The sequence below is a fragment of the Rhinopithecus bieti genome, unplaced genomic scaffold (assembly GCF_001698545.2).
Source record: "Rhinopithecus bieti isolate Rb0 unplaced genomic scaffold, ASM169854v2 scaffold_35538, whole genome shotgun sequence".
Taxonomy (NCBI): Eukaryota; Metazoa; Chordata; class Mammalia; order Primates; family Cercopithecidae; genus Rhinopithecus; species Rhinopithecus bieti.
This window is the reverse complement of record NW_016815913.1, coordinates 369,599-390,981: the sequence shown is the minus strand read 5'-3', so window position 1 is coordinate 390,981 and position 21,383 is coordinate 369,599. Positions and strand designations below refer to the sequence as shown.

At 43.9% G+C, this 21,383-nt stretch overlaps 1 protein-coding gene across 4 annotated transcripts in view; it reads left to right on the top strand.

Annotated features, from left to right (window-relative positions):
* The window catches only part of DCLK1 (doublecortin like kinase 1), a 366,905-nt gene extending 361,065 nt beyond the window's left edge, over positions 1-5,840 (top strand). For all 4 annotated transcript variants that reach the window (XM_017854149.1, XM_017854150.1, XM_017854151.1 and 1 more), the window contains one exon: positions 125-5,840. In XM_017854149.1, the coding sequence (XP_017709638.1) occupies positions 125-289 (165 nt within the window). In that variant the 3' untranslated portion in view covers positions 290-5,840. The remainder of the gene's footprint in view (positions 1-124) is intronic.
* The last annotated feature ends 15,543 nt before the right edge of the window (positions 5,841-21,383 follow it).

Below are 21,383 nucleotides of genomic sequence, written 5' to 3'. Positions count from 1 at the left end.
TGCCATGATGGACAGGTGAACTTGGCCAGTGTATTTTTTCTGACCTCAGAAAGTTCTAGAAAGAGTTTGTTTTGCCATTTCCCTCGCCCTAATTGTCCTCTTTCTCATTTTATGCCCCTGCTAGACCACCGCTCTTGATAAGGAGAGGCAGGTTTTCCGACGAAGACGCAACCAGGATGTGAGGAGCCGGTACAAGGCGCAGCCAGCTCCTCCCGAACTCAACTCGGAATCGGAAGACTACTCCCCAAGCTCCTCCGAGACTGTTCGCTCCCCCAACTCGCCCTTTTAATAAGACCCTTTTACTCAAAGTCCTAGCTTAACCCTTTGAGACTCTGAGATTTTTTTCCCCCAAAATTTGTGTAAAACAGTTTCATCTGATCTATCTAGCGCTCAATGCTTGAATGGCAGAACTGAAAGTGTTTTCAGGTATCTTTGTAGCGGTGTCCCTTTACTGAATGAGATGACACGTGGTGATTGTGAAGATGGTAATTTGCTGCTAATAGAGTCCTCAAAGGGTTAAGGCCAATTTGCAATTTTTTTTTTAAACTTAGAAGCAATGAATGTTTATCAGTCAAGCTAGGATCTGCAGTATGTAATATAGCACTTGTTAACCCTCTGAGTGCATAGAATTTTATTGAGAATTCTTGTTGGGGAATTTTTCAGGTCTTTGGATGTATACACACATGTTTCTTGATTTTACTGCAGATCAAGGGGTGTTGTTAGATGCTGAAATGTCCAGAAAAGAAGGACATTTAGAATGATATCTTGTTTGTCCTTTTCTGTGGGTTTAGAACATGGCAGGTTTATAACTTTGACACACGCACTGTTCTTTCTTCTTCACAATCCTATTCAGAAACAGATTTTTTTTTCGTTAGAGATATGACTGTCAGTTGCAGTGAGTTCTGCATCCCAGGTGGAGGGAATTGGGTTTGTGGCAAAGAGCTTGACCCCAGAAATAGATGGTGCCCCCCCAAATTGTCTCCACATGAAGATGTACTGATGATGCCCCAGAAATGCTGCTTCCATATCAGCTGCTGCTAGCACCAGCGCAGACTCTCAGGGAGTCACCATAGCTTGTCTTGTTCTTGGTGAGTGAGGGTCTCTCTACTCAGTGTCAGACATCTACAGGAAAGAAACAACCGGTGGAAAAGAGCAATAAATTGCCCGGTGCTCTGCAGGGCTGGAATTTCAAACAGTAAGAGGGAATAACATCCTGTGCTTTTTCTCACCTGCTTCCACGCACTGTGGTCATCACTGTGCAATCTACATCTAGTATGAAATCCACACATAGGAGAGCTGGGGCACAAGGAGCCTGGAGGCAGGTGCTTTGCAAGATGGCTGAGGAGAAAGCACACTGGGAACACAATCCAGAATGTTCTAACAATAAGTTTTCAGTGAATAAACCACTGGCAAGACAATTCCATGTGCACCTTTAGTTTACCTATATAGTCTCCGAGGAAGATCAGGATGAAAGACCTAGATGATACCCCTGAGGATAAAACCTCCATCTCCTAAAATGATTTTTTTTAATACCACTGTCTTTAGCTGTCCAGGAGGTCATAGTGTTTTTTTCTGTCTTTGGGCCAAGTCCTGTCTGCGACCTGTATTTTCACTCCTGTCACCAAATCAATCTCCCTAGTGCAGAGTCTCCAGGCCTGAGTTTCTTCTGGAACAGATTCCATTTTAGGATGGGGATTTGCAGGTTCTGTGCATCACCGCAGTGCTCAGAGAGGATTCTCCTGGCATGTCTTAGAGGCAGTTGCCCAGCTCAAATGTGCTCCCAAGGTTTGCTGAGCTCTGGGATCCATGAGACAACCAGGGAGAGATATCTCATGAAATTTGCATCTGGTGGCTGAACAGTACCTACGTTCTCTGTTTGAATATATTTTAATACCTGAGAGTCTTAAAATTTGTGAACAACGTTTCTATAGTCCTTTATTTTCAAATGCACATTGATCTTCACTTGCTGCATTTTTACTCTTCAGCCCTGAAACTATGGTCTACATTAATATGGATTTTTAAATCACATGTCATTACTTTTGCAACACCATCTCCAAAATTTTTTCTCTTTTACATTTAGGTTCATCTCTGTGGTCTGTGTTGTCCTGACATGTAAACAGCATATTATTTATTGAGGGTTTTTTTCCCCTCTTTTGGAGCATCTAGAAGCGATAACACACAAAATCACAAAGTAGCATAAATTAGTAAATTAGTTGAGTTGTTTTTTGGGGGGAGGTGGGGGTGAGGGGCACAGAACACCAGAAAGAGTGTTGGTGTATAGGTAGATTCCATATTAATAAGGAACACTGAATTAGTCAGAAATTATTGCTTTCTCTAGAAATATAAAGCAAAGCGCTATTCCAAGGCTACGGAGTAGCTCTACAGCCTGGCCTCAACTCTAAAAGTATGAAGAATGCAATGGGCAGAGACCTACCTGCAGTGGACTGTCATTTTCCTTTCTTTCTCTGAATTACTGCTTTTTCTGTGGGCATTAACTATATTGCTACAGCATCTAGTGTACTGAGCCTGCAGTGCATGGCTCAGGCCTTTTCTCATCGACGTCTAGGGGGACTCTGGACTGTGTGAAGCTGGGGAGTGTTTCTCAGCACACTGCAGAAGGGCAGCTCAGAAGAATGCAAGGCCCATTCATCATGGGGATCCCAGCACATCACTGTAGAATTTGAGTGATCTGTGCTGAATAAAGAGTGGAATGTGACCAGTCAAGTAGAAATCTTGAGTAATCAGATGGAATGCAATCTTTCTCACATTAAGCTACCAAGATCCTGAATGTCAGAGATGTACTCAGAGGGTTAACAGACAAGCACAAGGCATGCTGACTACATTGGTGTATCCAGATTGCTTTGCTTTTAGCCAGTGCTTTCTAATTTTTTTCTCGACCTTCTTGGGATAGTTCAAGTTTGAAATAATTAAGTGGTGGTGTTCTTTAAGGAATTTCTATAACCAAATTGATCTTATTTTTGATTTCACTTATCATAGAACAAATATGTATCATTATGGCAGTGTATCTATGTAATTATCAATTTAATCATCACCACAAGTGTTTCCATATTTTTTCCCAAGTATTTAATATAGCTCTCTTATGGTGGTGGCCTGGTGATGGGGACCATCTTTCTTTTACTGACACATGACCAACCATATGGTATTTTCAAGGGAATTTTAAGATTCATCTTTTCAGTTGGATAGTTGACTAGTTAAGGAAGAACTCTTTCATTACTTGCATCGTGTAAATCATCTCTGTAGACATGTGTTCATATTAATGAACACATTTTTTTCTCAACATTGTAGCAGAAATCATTTTATTCGTCATGATCAATGAATATGTGATTTGCTCCAGATCGTTAGAAGGAAAAGTAAGATTTCAGTCATCAAAAATGTTTTTACCGTAGCCCTCATCTAACTTACACGTGGTGCATATTAAAATAAACAGAGAAAAAAAATGTGAATAAACTACTGAAAACACTTGGTGTTTTGTGTTCAATGAGACCTTCCTGCAACCTGCTCCCCATGGGTGGCAGTTAACAGGCCCGTCAGATATTGTTGAAAGAAAGCAATATATCCATGAATGAAGGCTAAAATTGCAATCCTTTACCCTTTGAGGCGTATTTCAGTTGAAAACAAAAAGAAAAGAAAATTTGACTTAAAGGGTCACAGAGCTCCCATATGACCAAGTCTCAGGCACATTAAATCACGGTTGTTTACTGGCCAAGGGCGTCCATTAGACAACTCTATCCCTTGCGCTGAAGCTCAATCGTGCTGAGGGAGAGCTTTCTTAATATTACTGTGTTGCTCCTAGCCCTTCTCTGGGTTAGGATCTGTCAGCATTTCTATGATAAACTACTATTCTCAAAGGTTTTTAATTTGACCATAAAAATGTGCCCCAGGCTGAAGTTTGCTATACAGGGCTGTACCAAAGAGTGAAGGTTTACTTCCTTCTCTTTCCAACTTCTTCCCCATTCTCCGAAGAAAAGAACAACAAAAAAATCTGGTATCGTCCCTCCTTAATAGTGATTTCAGAATTTTGGAAAGCACCAAAATCCAAGATGGTAGTTTTAATGTAGTTACCCATTCGGATATGTTTTTTAAATTTAATGGGTCACCTGGCATATATTGTAGATAACATATCTTTTCTATAATTTGTAAGTCAATAATTTTTTTAACTGCTAGATAATATTTTTTGGTTTTTTTGCCCAAGGATTTTAAAAGACTTGAAGTTGGTCAGTTCAAAACTCAGATTTTTCTACATATTGTCTGCCATGCCCATCGGGAGTTTGGGAAAAATATTCTCACACAGACCCTTACTTTGCATGCAGTTTAGAGGGTCAGATATGTGCTTCTTCTGGGGACAGAGATTTCCTTAATTGTCAGATTTCATGGAGCCATTCTAGTCTGTTGGGGAAAATAGTGATTAAAAGCCCTTCCAAAATTAACATTTTTGACAATTCAGATATGATAAGAAGCAGAGGAGAATAACACACTTTACTCTTTTCTTGCTTAAAGGCAAACAAATCAATGAAACTTGAGGACACACTAAACATTTGATAACTGCAAATGTGCTTTAAAAATTGGTTCAATGGTGCTTATACATGAAACAGTAACAAATGGGGTTCCTAGGACTGTCAGAAGGAATCTTTCGTTTGTATGTAATTACATACTGGAGGAGGAGGTGCTTTTAAGCCTGTCTTTTATTTTTAATCATCTCAAATATGCAGCCATTCATCCAGTAACATTAAGGGTCGTAAACTGGTGGGAAACAGGAAATTCAATGGAGAGGCCTAAATGCCTCTGGTTAGAGTGGGGGTTTTTGTTTGTTGTTTGTTTATTGTTGGGCTTCAACACTGAGCATCATTTCTGTGATCAAGTTTCTAACTGGCATGTGTTTTGATCATGACATTTACCATATCTTGCCCATACAGACAAATAAGAGATCTAGTTTCATTTTTTTTCCCTGAAGAAAGAGCACTCTCTAAAATTAAATCATACCTGTACATTTCTTCAGTATTTGTTTCTGTTCAATGAAATTGAGGCCCTTGATGTTGCTTTAATGTAAAAGTGTCTATTTTTGTCTGTGATATACTTTATTCATTTAAAGTAAGTAATAGTTCTAAAGTCTTCACTGTTGCTACTAAGAGAAAATAGAATTTTAAAGGTGATGATAAAGATGCTATAATGTCAGTTCATTCCAGTCCAATCAAATGTAGTGAGAAAAAGTCCTTGAATAGTTCTCTAGGGACAATTTCTCACTTGCCATTGACATTAATCTTTGGTGTATTCTCAGAAAAAATAAAAAGAAATTGAAACTGGTCCAAGGTTATAGTCATATCCTCGATAACTTTTGAAAAAAAATTTATTAGGAAATTAATACTGGCCTTTTTCATTCTGGCTGAAAGAAAATTATTAAAGGATTAGTTGAGTGTGAAATTAAATAGTATTTTGCTCATACATACTAAAAAGGTGGGTAGGACTTGATGCATTTAAACAAGTTTCTGAAAGGTTTCAATTTGACTCAAGAAAAAAATTCAATGTTTCCTTTAAAAATACTGAATTTATCACTTGCTGCATGGATCAGATGACACAGGTTAATCTTTGATTTTCAGAATCCTAATGAAATAACTTTGGAACAATTTGTATCCTTAATTAAAGGTGGAATGAGATCCAATTTTTCCCCCTAATCCTTCAGTTTAAGCTAATACATGTAGGTTAATGTGGAATGAAATCATCTGTGATATAGTATGTTCATTTATCAACTGAGCTTTTTTGATGTTGCCTGTTTTTATGTAAAACATGTTCTTAAAGTTAATAAAATAATAGTACTTGGTGTATGAACTACTACATAATACCTTGGCTGCAGGGTACACTCCTCAGTTCATTTGCCATACTGGAGTAAAATTTCATCTTAGTTCAATTCATAATTGACACATTCAGTCCACGAAGGAATAGCCCAGCTGTGTTCTTGGGGGGAATTCTCTTTATGCAAGGCTTTAAAAATTAGTCATGCGGTCAGAGTGTAGCTTTCCCACATGTCCTCTGTAGCACAATGTGTATTTCATGAGCATAATTCAAAAATAGCTATTCCAAAAATGTCCCTTTTCATATATTACCTTCCTGCCTGGGCCACTGACTTGGATAAATACAAATAAATCAAATACCATTCAGCTCTATTTTATCCTTCAATCTACGTGCATAGGATCTCCAGAGAAGGGTTTTGTTTTATCCACTAACCTGTAATTAGCTGCCATTTTTGTAGCAATTTCCCATTAGGCATTCCATGTGTAATATTGACCTTAGAGAAAATTGCAAAACCTTACAATGGATTTAAGTTCTTTCCTATTGAGCTTTTCAATGTTAGGAGATTGAAAAGTCAGCCAGCAAAAGTGACTGCAGGTTCCCTGGTGTCCTATGAAGGTGCCAGAATATCTCCAAGTGCTTGTAAAATTAGCGGTCACCTTCCCTGCTGTCCACAGGCTGCTGCTGCAGCTGCTGTTCTCCCTTTTGCTGTACTGTCGTGAAGTCACTAGGTCCTTTCTAGACTCTCTGGCAACTGCTGGGAAACAATAGCTAAAGTGATTACTTCCTAAAGACCATTACCTTGTTTTACGAGGCTGGCAGCTCTGCCAAACACCTGCCATCGAAAACCTGGGCCTTGGTGTGAAAGCCTCAAGCACAAGTCTGGGATTGGAGATGATAAAATTGCCACATATGGGAATTGGGAAAGAAGGACCTTCCACAACTCCTGGCCCTTTGGATGGGTAGTGGGCAAGGTGGCACTCATTATGTACAGGGAAGACGGTCCTGGAAATGGAAGTAACTGGGTAACAAACACAAAACAGGTGTAGGAGCATCCTGGAAATGTTCTTATAACATTTCCTAAATGGAAGGAAAGCTGTGCTCTTCCTTAGAAGGTAGCCTGCTCCCCCCTACTACCGTCCCCCCAGCTCCAGGAGGAGTACCAGGGGAAGACGAGAAGCCACACCCAGCCAGCTGGACCGAACAAATCCATGCTGGCCATCAGCACGGTGACAGATGTCCCAGCCAGCTTGCTTGCACTTCCAAATCATTCATTTAAATGTTTCTTGAGCGAGTGCCAACAACATGGAAGGCACTTAATTTGAGCCTAGAAAAGAAAAACCTCGTTCTCCATGTTTATTTTCACTATAGATCAGAAGACTTTAAAGACAGGAAAATATATCTCAAGCTGGAAGGCTTGCCATTTATTCTGAGACTCTTAGTCCAGGGTTCAGCTGATGTACACACCCACATGTAGCAAGTCCTTGCATGTATGGCAACTTCCAGTCTCTAACTTGAGGATGTGTGTCTACCATCTGCCTGTTCGATGGTACATGCACCCCATGGTACTCTTGGCTTGACTCCTGGGATCTGAGCTGGAAGGCTCTCCCGAGTCCTCTCTGCCATCTCTAATTACTGAGATTTTACCTCTTGTCATATTGCACTATGTCCATTAATGCAGCAAGTGTTATCAAGGACCTACGATGGGTGATGTACTGTGGAGGCTGAGATAAACAAGCCACAATCCTGTTCTTAAGAATTTCCTTCTAGTGAGAAATCTTTTACCCTGGATGTTCACAGGGTGGGACAACTAATTTATCACTCACAGATGGCAGAACTCCAGTTTGTCAGGGGCACAGCATCACTACCAGCCTGAGACTGGCTCTCAGCATGTGGAGACCATGCAGGCTGCTTGCAAGCCAGCCATCAGTCACATGCAAATACACTTGTGGCCCACTCTATTACAACAATTCAAATGTCACCCTTAGTAAACCCCTAGAAGGAAAAACAAAGAGAGAGGAAAGAAAAGAAAGAGAAGGAAGGAAGGGGAATGAAGGAAGGAAGGAAAGGAAGGAAGGAAGGAAGAAGGAAGGAAGGAAGAAGAGAGAGAGAAAGGAAGGAAGGAAGGAGAAGGAGAAGAAGGAAGGAGGGGAGAAAAGAAGAAAAACGAAGAGGAAGAGAAAGAAAAGAAAGAAGAAAGAAAAAGAAAAGAGAAGGAGCGAGCAAGAAGGCAAGGAGGGAGGGAGGAAGGGAGCAAAGGAGGAAAGGAAGAAATAAAGGCTGAAGAGACAAAGTTTCCACAGTCTTAAAACTGGGGTACCATTTGGAATGTTTAAAAGGAAGGGAAATATCAATGTCTCCCAAAGTGTGTTCCTCAAAACTGAGATGCTATGTGGGAATCATGGAACACACTTTGGTATGAGTTTGACATGGGTCTTGATCTCCTCCACATTTTCATCCATAAGTACAGTCTCCCTGTGACAGGGTGAGTGATAATAAGATGTCATCAATGGCTCTATGCATGCATTCTTGTTGGAAGCAGGAGGTGGAGCCTTTCCCAAGAATCTTCTAATTCTCACACGTCATGATCCATTCTTTCCTGGACTTTCAAAATTCTCTTGGAGTACCTATTCTCCACCACCTGGAAGGACATACCCTGAACCTGTACTACTAAAAGGAATTTTAGCCTGGGGAAGCCCTCCCCGACACCTCCCTCCCCATACCCTCCCCACCATCTGTCACATAGGGGAGTCATCTGCTCCCACCTCCAGCAAGTTCCTGTCATATGCCCCATCCCTCTGCTGGATCTGGGGCTACACAGCAAAAGCCGTAACCACTGCCTCTCCCACACTCACAGGCCTGTGTGAGAAAGAAGTAGAGAGTTGCCGTCCAGCATGACCAGGGTCGAGACAGAGGAATGCCCAAGACAAACACGTGGGATCACTTTGGAAGGTCATCTAACTGCCATGGGCAATCAGAAGCTTTCTGAAGAAAGTGTCCCTGAGAAGGGCCTAAGAGATTAGCAGGAATCAGCCAAGAGAAAGAGGAAGAAGACAGTCCAAGCCATGGGAACAAACGGTGCAAACACAGAGAACACAGAGGCGCTCAGAATCTGCGAGATGGAGGCTTCAAGTCAGCCCCAGTGAGGCCAGGGTGGAGTCCAGTGAACCGGCCCATCTCCTGGCTGTGCGAATGTGCTCAGGATGGGGTAGGGAGCTATAAAATGAAATGGTGCCGAATGCCAGGTCCCACGACTGGCGAAGGAGGAAGTGGGGCAGGGAGGATGGCTCTTGAGGGAGCACTAGAGACCCCAGGCCCTTCTGAAATACTGTGGATTCCAATTGCTCCTTCACAGCAATAGCAGAGGACCACCTCCTTGTGCAAACAAAGGAGCTAGCCGTGGGTTAATCCTTTCCTAATGCATAGAACCTCCTGCTCACAAAGCTTATTAGCTCACCACTCACGGGGAAAACCTCGTTCTCTCCTATGTTGTTCTGAGAAGAGAGAGAGACAGAGCGGAGAGAGAAATCCACTGACCCTGAAAATATTTCTCTCCCTCCTTCTTCCTGGACAAATCCACATTGTCACCTTTCCCTTGCAGCAGGGCGATACTTCATGGTCCACCTGAGAGAGGTTTTGTTATTCCATCAGAATTACCTATTAATTTGCTGGATTCCTCTGATTAAGCAGTGAACTTGTCAGCGCGGCTGGCTCATCGTTCGGAATATGAAATATCCTTTCATTTTCAACAAGTAAATCAAAGTCCAAACCAACCCAGACATTTGCAATTTCTTCTCTTGACATGGTCTCCTCTGTTCCTACTGTGTCAGATGTTCCATTTTAAATAATATTTTCTAAGCTCTCTGCTAGCTTTCTGAGCAAGTCTTTTTTTTTTTTTCTTCCGAAAACTCCTATTGTTTCTACTTACTTTATAAAGGAAGGTAACAGTTCACTTTGGTTTCTTAAATTGGAAAACTGAAAATGTTCTGCTCAGGATGGAAGGGAAGCCTCATCCTAACATAGCTGTCTGCTGATTTGCTCAAAGGACTTCTCCTGCCTTGTGATTTTGTGGGTTCTCCTGAAATGCCCACACTTCAATATGCTTTTCTGCAAAATCTTGCTGAGAGGTATGTGTGGCTTAATCCTGCCGCCTCTCAGGGTCTTCTTACAACAGAGCGTTCCACTCTCAGTATGTGTCATCAGAAAAAAACCTGATGAAAACCCAGCAAGGGGAGAGAAACAAGGAGCACCTGTGTAACCCGTGTCTCCCCAATGCCCGCAGATGCGTTCAGAAGGGTGGAGACAGCCAAGAACTCTGCCCCTGGATGATCCAGCTGCCAGAGCGCTGTCTGTTCACTGCTGGGCTTTAGCTATCTTCAGGATCGGTGGATCAGAGCTTCTACGGCCTCTCCTAAAACCAGAGTCCAGGGGCAGTGGGTGCCCTTGCGCCTAAGTGATCGCTCCCATCAGTCGCACTCTGAGGATTGTCCACCTCAGCTCTGTCTCCAACCTGTCAGCAGGACTTGCTCTAATGTATAGAAACTTTCCAGGCAAAAGAGAGGCCAGGGTCTCACTGGGCCAAGCCAGGCCCTAACTGCTGGCAACCTGCCTCCTCCTAGCGCCTAGTTCCACTCAGCTGTGTTTTAGCAAAACAGCCAGGTAAACCACTGGCAGTCCAAGTTCAGTCCCTGGCCTTAACCTGCTGTCCTCCCCAGAGGCACGTCCACTGCCTGAAATCCATGTAGCTTCTCCACCATAAGCACTCATGGTCTCACCTCCCCGTAATGTGACCCTAAATCCAAACTGGCTGCTGGGCAAACTCTGGCCTTGGCCACCTCTGTGCCTCTTCAAGTCTGGAGATTTGGGAATGATCCCCAAAGTGAACTTTCGCAGTAGGGACCACAGGCCCCTATGAGAGGACCAGACACCATCTGGAGGAAGTCAGAGCACAGCTGGCAGGCAGGCTGTTGGCTCTTCTCTGTCCTGCAGGTCCCAAGGATGCCTGACAGAAGCTTTGGAGCTGAGACCCTGCACCGCGCTGCTCCTGTGTTTCCAAGTTTCCCACCGCACAGCAGTAGTTCCCGGGACCATTGCTAGAGTTTCCAGCCGAGTCACTGCCTTGTTATCCTGAAAGCACACGTGTATGTATGTGTGTATGTGTGTATGTGTGTAGGTGTGNCCTGAACCTGTACTACTAAAAGGAATTTTAGCCTGGGGAAGCCCTCCCCGACACCTCCCTCCCCATACCCTCCCCACCATCTGTCACATAGGGGAGTCATCTGCTCCCACCTCCAGCAAGTTCCTGTCATATGCCCCCATCCCTCTGCTGGATCTGGGGCTACACAGCAAAAGCCGTAACCACTGCCTCTCCCACACTCACAGGCCTGTGTGAGAAAGAAGTAGAGAGTTGCCGTCCAGCATGACCAGGGTCGAGACAGAGGAATGCCCAAGACAAACACGTGGGATCACTTTGGAAGGTCATCTAACTGCCATGGGCAATCAGAAGCTTTCTGAAGAAAGTGTCCCTGAGAAGGGCCTAAGAGATTAGCAGGAATCAGCCAAGAGAAAGAGGAAGAAGACAGTCCAAGCCATGGGAACAAACGGTGCAAACACAGAGAACACAGAGGCGCTCAGAATCTGCGAGATGGAGGCTTCAAGTCAGCCCCAGTGAGGCCAGGGTGGAGTCCAGTGAACCGGCCCATCTCCTGGCTGTGCGAATGTGCTCAGGATGGGGTAGGGAGCTATAAAAATGAAATGGTGCCGAATGCCAGGTCCCACGACTGGCGAAGGAGGAAGTGGGGCAGGGAGGATGGCTCTTGAGGGAGCACTAGAGACCCCAGGCCCTTCTGAAATACTGTGGATTCCAATTGCTCCTTCACAGCAATAGCAGAGGACCACCTCCTTGTGCAAACAAAGGAGCTAGCCGTGGGTTAATCCTTTCCTAATGCATAGAACCTCCTGCTCACAAAGCTTATTAGCTCACCACTCACGGGGAAAACCTCGTTCTCTCCTATGTTGTTCTGAGAAGAGAGAGAGACAGAGAGGAGAGAGAAATCCACTGACCCTGAAAATATTTCTCTCCCTCCTTCTTCCTGGACAAATCCACATTGTCACCTTTCCCTTGCAGCAGGGCGATACTTCATGGTCCACCTGAGAGAGGTTTTGTTATTCCATCAGAATTACCTATTAATTTGCTGGATTCCTCTGATTAAGCAGTGAACTTGTCAGCGCGGCTGGCTCATCGTTCGGAATATGAAATATCCTTTCATTTTCAACAAGTAAATCAAAGTCCAAACCAACCCAGACATTTGCAATTTCTTCTCTTGACATGGTCTCCTCTGTTCCTACTGTGTCAGATGTTCCATTTTTAAATAATATTTTCTAAGCTCTCTGCTAGCTTTCTGAGCAAGTCTTTTTTTTTTTTTCTTCCGAAAACTCCTATTGTTTCTACTTACTTTATAAAGGAAGGTAACAGTTCACTTTGGTTTCTTAAATTGGAAAACTGAAAATGTTCTGCTCAGGATGGAAGGGAAGCCTCATCCTAACATAGCTGTCTGCTGATTTGCTCAAAGGACTTCTCCTGCCTTGTGATTTTGTGGGTTCTCCTGAAATGCCCACACTTCAATATGCTTTTCTGCAAAAATCTTGCTGAGAGGTATGTGTGGCTTAATCCTGCCGCCTCTCAGGGTCTTCTTACAACAGAGCGTTCCACTCTCAGTATGTGTCATCAGAAAAAAACCTGATGAAAACCCAGCAAGGGGAGAGAAACAAGGAGCACCTGTGTAACCCGTGTCTCCCCAATGCCCGCAGATGCGTTCAGAAGGGTGGAGACAGCCAAGAACTCTGCCCCTGGATGATCCAGCTGCCAGAGCGCTGTCTGTTCACTGCTGGGCTTTAGCTATCTTCAGGATCGGTGGATCAGAGCTTCTACGGCCTCTCCTAAAACCAGAGTCCAGGGGGCAGTGGGTGCCCTTGCGCCTAAGTGATCGCTCCCATCAGTCGCACTCTGAGGATTGTCCACCTCAGCTCTGTCTCCAACCTGTCAGCAGGACTTGCTCTAATGTATAGAAACTTTCCAGGCAAAAGAGAGGCCAGGGTCTCACTGGGCCAAGCCAGGCCCTAACTGCTGGCAACCTGCCTCCTCCTAGCGCCTAGTTCCACTCAGCTGTGTTTTAGCAAAAACAGCCAGGTAAACCACTGGCAGTCCAAGTTCAGTCCCTGGCCTTAACCTGCTGTCCTCCCCAGAGGCACGTCCACTGCCTGAAATCCATGTAGCTTCTCCACCATAAGCACTCATGGTCTCACCTCCCCGTAATGTGACCCTAAATCCAAACTGGCTGCTGGGCAAACTCTGGCCTTGGCCACCTCTGTGCCTCTTCAAGTCTGGAGATTTGGGAATGATCCCCAAAGTGAACTTTCGCAGTAGGGACCACAGGCCCCTATGAGAGGACCAGACACCATCTGGAGGAAGTCAGAGCACAGCTGGCAGGCAGGCTGTTGGCTCTTCTCTGTCCTGCAGGTCCCAAGGATGCCTGACAGAAGCTTTGGAGCTGAGACCCTGCACCGCGCTGCTCCTGTGTTTCCAAGTTTCCCACCGCACAGCAGTAGTTCCCGGGACCATTGCTAGAGTTTCCAGCCGAGTCACTGCCTTGTTATCCTGAAAGCACACGTGTATGTATGTGTGTATGTGTGTATGTGTGTAGGTGTGTAGGGGTATATGTGTGTATAGGTGTGTATGAGTGTAGGTGTATATGTATGTGTAGGTGTGTATGCGTGTAGGTGTGGAGTGTGTGTATAGGTATGAGTGTAGGTGTATATGTATGTGTAGGTGTGTATGCATGTAGGTGTGTAGGAGTGTGTGTATAGGTGTGTATGAGTGTAGGGGTGTGTGTGTGTAGGTGTAGGTGTGTGTGTAGGCATGTGTATAGGTGTATGGGGTATATGTGTGTATGAGTATAGGTGTGTGTGTAGGTGTGTGTAGGTGTGTAAAAGTGTATGTGTATATAGGTGTGTATGAATGTAGGAGTGTATGTATGTGTGTATAGGTGTGCATGTGTGTAGGTGTGTGTATATAGGTGTGCATATGTGTGTATGCAGGTTTGTATGTGTGCAGGTATGTATGTGTGTATAGGTGTGTAGGTGTGTTTATGTGTATAGGTGTGTGCATGTGTGTCAGTATGCAGGTGTGTATAGGTGTATATGTGTGGGTGTGTATGGGTGTAGGTGTGCATGTGTATAGGTGTGTGTGTAGGTGTGTATGTGTGTGTAGAAGTGTATGTGTGTAGGTATGTATGAGTGTAGGTATGTATGTGTGTAAGGGTGTGTGTAGGTAAGGGTGTATGTGTGTACAGGTATGTATGTGTGTATGTGTGTGTGTAGGTACGTGGGTAGGTGTGTATGTGTGTAGGGGTGTTTATAGGTGTGTATGAGTGTAGGTGTGTGTGTATGTGTGTAGGTGTGTATTAGTATAGCTGTGTAGGGTGTGTGTGGTGTGTGTAGGTGTGTGTAGGTATATATGAGTGTATGTGTGTGTGTAGGTGTGTGTGTAGTGCATATGAGTGTAGGTGTGTGTGTAGGTGTGTGTGTAGGTGTGTGTATGTGTAGGTGTGTGTACATGTGTGTGTAGGGGTGTGTGTAGGTGTATGAGTGTAGGTGTGTATGTATGTAGGTGTGTGTAGGTGTGTATGAGTGTAGGTGTGTATGTATGTGTGTGTAGGTGTGTATGTATGTAAATGTGTGTGGTGTGCACAGGTGGTTGTGTGCATATGTGTGTGTAGGGGTGTGTGTGTAGGTATGAGTGTAGGTGTGTATGTATGTAGGGGTGTGTGTAGGTGTGTAAGAGTGTGTGGTATGAGTGTAGGTGTGTGTGTGTAGGTGTGTATGTATGTGTGTGTGGTGTGCACACGTGGTTATGTGTGTGCATATGTGTATGTAGGGGTGTGTGTGTAGGTGTGTGTATGAGTGTAGGTGTGTATGTATGTAGGGGTGTGTGTAGGTGTGTATGTATGTGTGTGTAGGTGTGTATGTATGTGTGTGTGGTGTGCACAGGTGGTTATGTGTGTGCATATGTGTGTTGGTGTGAGCCAGCATCATGACACCCAGCAGCCAGCCCGCCAATGTGGGCAGCCTCCCTGTTCCTCGGCATCTGCCATCTTCTGTACTCATAACCATCACCCTCTCCCACAGTGTCAGTCTTAACGGCTGACTGTAACTTGGGACCTCGTTCCCGGCCAGCACTGGCCTCCTGGAGCTCTATTGACTCTCCTCTATTGCCTTCCACTTCATCATGCCGCACAAACAGGGAGGCAGCTGCGGTAACTTTAGATTTGAGTAGTCAACCTCCAAAGTCCTGCTGTAAATCAGGAAGGCACGGTCTGGCACTTGGAGAATGAGGCATTCCTTTCTTCAATAAAAGGTACGATATTTTCTAGTTGAAGGGGCAGTTTCTTGTCTCCTAGCCTTCCCCTAGATGCTGATGCCTTTCAGAGATATCTGATGTGAAAGGCTGCCTGCTGGCTATTGGCATCTTAAAAATGTTTACGTGTGTAATCACCAGACCATTATCTTTCTCCCACACGAGGCCCAGCTTTAACAATCAGCCAGTTGCCCTCTGATATTGACTTTCTTTCTTCCTGCTGGTTTGGCTGACAGTAAATGCCTGCTGGGAAGGCCCTCGCCCACCTCTGGAGAGCTGAGAAGCCTGCTGCGCCCCTTATCTGTTGATGTGGATCCATCAATGGGGTCACGGGAGGGAAAGGACCACATCTGTAAGTATAAGCAAAGACTCCATTTGTGCAGAAGATGAAAAATTCTGAGGGCAAGAGTTTGAAATTCCCCTTCTTTTGGGAAGCCCTAGATAGTCCTTCATTTGGTTTCAGCCACACCTGCAAGCTGAGCATAAACTAGGGCTTCCAACAAAGAGAATTCGGAAGCTCACAAATTATAGTTAATTCAGTCCAACGTGGTCCTCCTGGCAGCTAGCCACGTAAGCAGAGATCTCTTCACAGAGATCAAGCAGCTGGCCATAAACATTCTCTAAGGACGCCAAGCTAAGACCACAGGTCACCAGTGAGGATGCAAGTGAGAATATCATTGGTGCTTTGATACCTCCCAGGGGCACACTCACAATTTGCACTCAGGAGTCTGAACAGTGTGATGTATCTGCTTAGAGCATCAAGTTCAAAGTCTTGTATGACAGGAAACATGGCTGATGAGAACATTGTGGGGACTTGTATGTTATATTAAATAATGAAGAGGGTTGTAGGCAAGGCATGACATGCTCAGATGGATATTTTGAAAAGATGACTCTGTAAAGAGAATGGAAGGTTGTTTGAAAGGAGACAAGCCTGGCAAGTTGAAAACCAGTTAGGAGACTTCTGTAATACTTTGGGAAGAGATAGTGACATCCTAAAGTGGATAGTGGAACTAGAGATGAAGAAGAGGAAATGCACCAAGGAAATATTTAAGAGGCCAAATCGATCAGTACAAGTTAATTATTTTACTTGGGTGATACGGTGGGTATGGTATGACCAGCAGAGGCGGGAAGGGAAAGGTGCAGCATGTTTATGTGTGTGTATGTGTTGGGGTAGGGGAATTGGCTTTGAATATGTTGAGTTTAGGTGCTTGTGGAGCCTCAGGGAGGAGGCAATCAGGAGGAACAAGTCTGGGCTGGACGCAGTGATTTAGGGAATAAGCGCAACAGTGTTGGTTGAGAAAGAGTGGATACCATTACCCAAGGAGACATGAACGTGAGTAGAGAAGAAGGCTGAGGAAAGGAACCCTGGACTCCCCTGGCAGAGAAAGAGACACTGAAGGACACGAAGACATGGTACACACAAATGACGATGAATCAGAACTGGGGGCTTGGGAGCTCAGGGAAGAGACAGTTTCCAGGAGGGCATGATTAGTAGCATTAAGTGTGGCTGACTGATTTTGATAAGAAATGGAGGGTTGTGGGAATAAATGAAGACCAACTAAATGAGAAAAGCAAAGGCTATTTCTTCCGAGTTTGCTGTAGTAAGGGAGTCAGCCACCATCACCTGCGTTTTGGCAGAGACTCAGAGACAGACAGAGGATCAGGAACACCTGAGAGTAGAAAAATGGAAGGCTCAGGAGTACCCTGATCGGTGACTTTAGGCATGAGGAAGCTGTAGGCAGGCTAATCAGAAGTGGGGCATCCTGTATGTTTGGTTGGAGCATATTTGGCTTTCTCTGGTTGGTTCTAAGTTGGGAGCAGGAGAAAAAAGTTTGGGAAGCTGCCAAATGCCAATTATTTCAGTCATTAATTATGTCCTGGCCACTTGTGGCCAGTAGGTACAAAAGTTATTTCACTGGATTGTCAGTAAAGATAGCTATCTGGCTTCCTACAAGTCTGACTTACATGGCAAGCTGGCTTCCTAGACTGTTTTTTGTTTGTTTGTTTGTTTGTTTTGTAAATAAGGGGTTAGTTTCCTGGGCAGGTGGCTGCAGGTTGTGGATCAAAGTTCTATTTGTATATATGGTCTGGACATTGTCCTTTTGTATATTCAGTCTCTGGGGGGTGCACTAGATTTGGCTTCTGGCCTCCTTATTGAAGGCAGTTTCAGTGATGCCAAGAGAACGGGGAGTAGAGAAGTGAACAGGAGTTCAACAGATGCAGACAGAGCATGTGCTGTCTGCCCTTTCAAAGACAGTTTGCTAAGAAGAGGAGTAAAGGAATAAGGTTCCAAGAAATGTTTTGTTTTTAGCCCTTTTCCTGTTTTCCCTGAGAATACTCACGGCCAGCAGTTGTGGCTGCAGCATTTACCACAAGATAACTTTGCCACAAAATCTCACTTCATTATTATTTTTGCCTCTCTCTAGTATATCAACTTTGGAAACAAAAGACATCATCCTATTTATAGAATTCTGTTTCTAGTAGTGGTATCTCCGTTTAGCAAATATAGTAATTCTCAATCACTGAAAATGTCAAATCCTAGAAAGCGTAGCATTTCTACACATGCTGTTCACATCGTTCTCGAACAGTTGTTGGCCAAAGACTCATTTGACGAATCTGATTTTTCTGAAATACATGTTTCTGATGATTCAGACAGTTCTGATATTAGTTCTGTGTAGCAGTAACTCCAAGAACAATTTTTATGTTTTATTTTCACATTAAAAATCAGTCTGATTTGCATCAGCCTCAAAGGGCATGTTTATTATAAAATTAAATGAGCGCTGGCAGTGTGCTGCACTTTTTTTTTCTAAATGGGAAAAGGGTTAAAAGAACAATAAACCTAGCCCTTGTTACTAGGCAGACAAGAAACCTGTGAAAAGGGCTGAAAATATAAGACTTCCCATTAGAATTCTTCCCCAGGGTGTCTCCTAGGAGCCTCAAATTCATCGAGTCTCAAACTGAGTGCACTCTCTCTTGCCACAAAGCTGTTCTGTCTCTACATACCCTGAATTCATTGGTGCACCTCCCTCCATCCCAGCAGCCACTATAAACCTCCCAACAGGTTCTTCTTGCCTGCTGTGTAGACCGAACTGATTTATCAAGATATCCAGACAGGGCAATTACAACAGAGAATTTAATTCATGCAGACCCACCTGTACCAGAAACAGAAGTTTTGTTATTATTCAAACCAGTCTCCTTGAAAATTCTGGGATTTGGGTTTTTAAGGATAATTTGGTGGGTGGGGGTTTGAGAAGTGGGGAGTGCTGATTGGTAGGGTTGGAGATGAAATCACAGGGAGTCGAGGCTGCCCTCTTGAGTTGAGTCAGTTCCTGGGTGGGGGCCATGATATCAGATGAGTCAGTTTATTGATCTGGGTGATCATTTCTATCATAGAAATGGGTGATCTATTCAGTGCAAGGCCTGAAAAATAACTCAAGCACCAATCTTAGGTTTTACAATAGTGATGTTATCCCTAGGAGCCATTGCGGAGGTTTAGAACTTGGTGGCCTCTAGCTGCATGACTCCTAAACCATAATTTCAAATCTTGTGGCAAATTTGTTAGTCCTACAAAAGCAGTCTAGTTCCCAGCCAAGAAGGGGGCTTATCTGGGGAAAGGGTGTCACTATATCTGTTTCAAAATTAAACTGCAAACGAAGTTCCTCCCAAAGTTAGTTCAGCCCATGCCCAAGAATGAACAAAGACAGCATAGAGGCTAGAAGCAAGATGGGGTCAGATCAGCTCAGTTATAATCTTTGCAAAGGCAGTTTCACCACCTCACAGAGTCACTAAGTTCTATCTGCCCTACCTTCTAAACATGATCACTTCCACTCTACTCTTCAGCCTCAATGGGACTACTTTGGCTGGGTGCTCATTCTTTCTCAACTATGCTGTTGTGACAGCTGTCAGACTGGTCCATTTCCAACCTCTGCCCATCCTGTCTCAAAACAGTTGTCTGAGTTTTCTTGTTTAAATTTAAATAATCTATTTTCTGCTTACGTTCTTTCAATGAAACCCAAGGGATAAATGACAAACATCTTAGTATGGCATTTGTTCATTCATTCATTCAACAAATATGAAACACCCACAAGGCACCAAGCATCTTGCTATGGGCTGAGCATGCTACAGAGAATCAAATAAATCCTCCTACCTTGTGAAGTTTGCAATCTAGAGGAAGATAAGCATTAATCAAATAAGGACACAAATAAATGTTCAGCTATGAGGAATATTAAAGAGGAGGAATAAGGGTACTGCGAGAGGGTGTGACGGGAAATTTGGTGGAGATAGGAGCTCAGGAAAGGCTTCTAAGATGAGGTGAGCCTTGAGCTGAGATTAGAAGGATGAGTAGGAGTTAACTAGGCAAAGAAGAAAGAAAAGAGTATTTGGGGGACAACTTGTGCAAAGCTTTGGTGGTGAAAGGGAGTGGGGCCAGCCCAAGGGACTGACATCTGGCCGGTATGGAGAAAGCATGGTGTGAGAAACCCTGGAGGAAGGCAGCCTAGGTCAGCCTCACAGGCTGAGCAGTGGTTTAACTTTGTCCCTTAAGTCATCAGAAGTTACTGAAGGAAATCAAACTATACCCCAAAATATAATTTTTGGACATATTTTGAGGTGGCTGCCACAGGGAGAGTAGTCTGAAGTGGCCCTTCAAAACCATCTATTGTGGGGGAAATTTGCATCCGTAGAGAATCTCTGTTAATGCAGCCAGGCCTTCCCTTGTCCAGATCTAGGACAGATTAACTGAGTGTGACACCTCTAAAGATCCAAAAGAAACATTTACCATATATTCTCTCTGAGAGCTGCTACCTGTGAGGTTTCATCTACAGAACAAGACCCCCTTTTCAAGTCAAGCCTCCTCTTCTCCCCCTCCCATAACCAGCCTTGCCACTACATGATTTACCACCGTAACCTGTTTTTGGCTATGCTCTGAGCTCACATTCTTTCTGTAATCTCAAGATGGTATATAAGCTTCTGCATCCCAGTGGGGGGCCAGGTCTTCATTCTGAAGGCTCCTGTGTATGCACATCAAATAAATCTGTATGCTTTTTCTTCTATTAATCAACCTGTCTCATGTCAGTGAATTTCAGCAAACCTTCAGGGGGCCAAGTGTCCTGGTCCCTACATCACTGTTAGATTTTAAGCAGGAGGTAGAGATGGTGATGTGACCAGATATTCATTCGAAAACATCACGCTGGCTGCAGTCTGGAGAGTTAAGGATATAGACCAAAAATAAAATTATAAGCCCCCCAACAATCTGAAAGGGGTCCTCCTCTTAGCCAAGAGCATTCCAAAGTTAACCTGGAAAACTAGCTCAGACCATGATGGGAAGGAGGAGTCAGACATGCCTCGTTACCATTAACATCAACACAGATCTGAGGACTGACAGAATAGACTCTTCAAGTCTGATGAGAAACATTTACAACCTACTGTCTCTAGAGCCTGCTACCCGGAGGCTTCATCTGCATGAAAAACCTTGGTCTCCACAACCCCTTATCATAACCCAGACATTCCTTTCTATTGATTCCAGGTCTTTAGATAATAACTCAACCAATTTCCAATCAGAAAATATTTGAATCTGCCTGGGAACCAGAAGCTCCTGCTTTTGGTTGTCCTGCCTTTCCAGATGGAACCAGTGTAAATCTTACATGTATTGATTGATATCTTAGGTCTCTCTAAAATGTATAAAGCCCAGTTATAGCCCAACCACCTTGGGTACATGTTGTCAGGACTTCCTAAGACTGTGTCACAGGCTCCTAACCTTGGCAAAATAAACCTCTAAATTGATTGAGCCTTTGGTTTACAAGGGCATGGAGCCAAGAAGACAGATATAGAAAGCAGAACAGGTAGGAGATGGGAGTAGATAAACTCAGTAGTGGTTCTGGAAATGGAGAAAATGAATATTAAAGAGCTATTCTTTTTTTTTTAATTTTTTATTATTATACTTTAAGTTCTAAGGTACATGTGCATAACGTGCAGGTTTGTTACATATGTATACTTGTGCCATGTTGGTATGCTGCACCCATCAACTCGTCAGCACCCATCAATTCGTCATTTATATCAGGTATAACTCCCAGTGCAATCCCTCCCCCCTCCCCCCTCCCCATGATAGGCCCCGGTGTATGATGTTCCCCTTCCCCAGTCCAAGTGATCTCATTGTTCAGTTCCC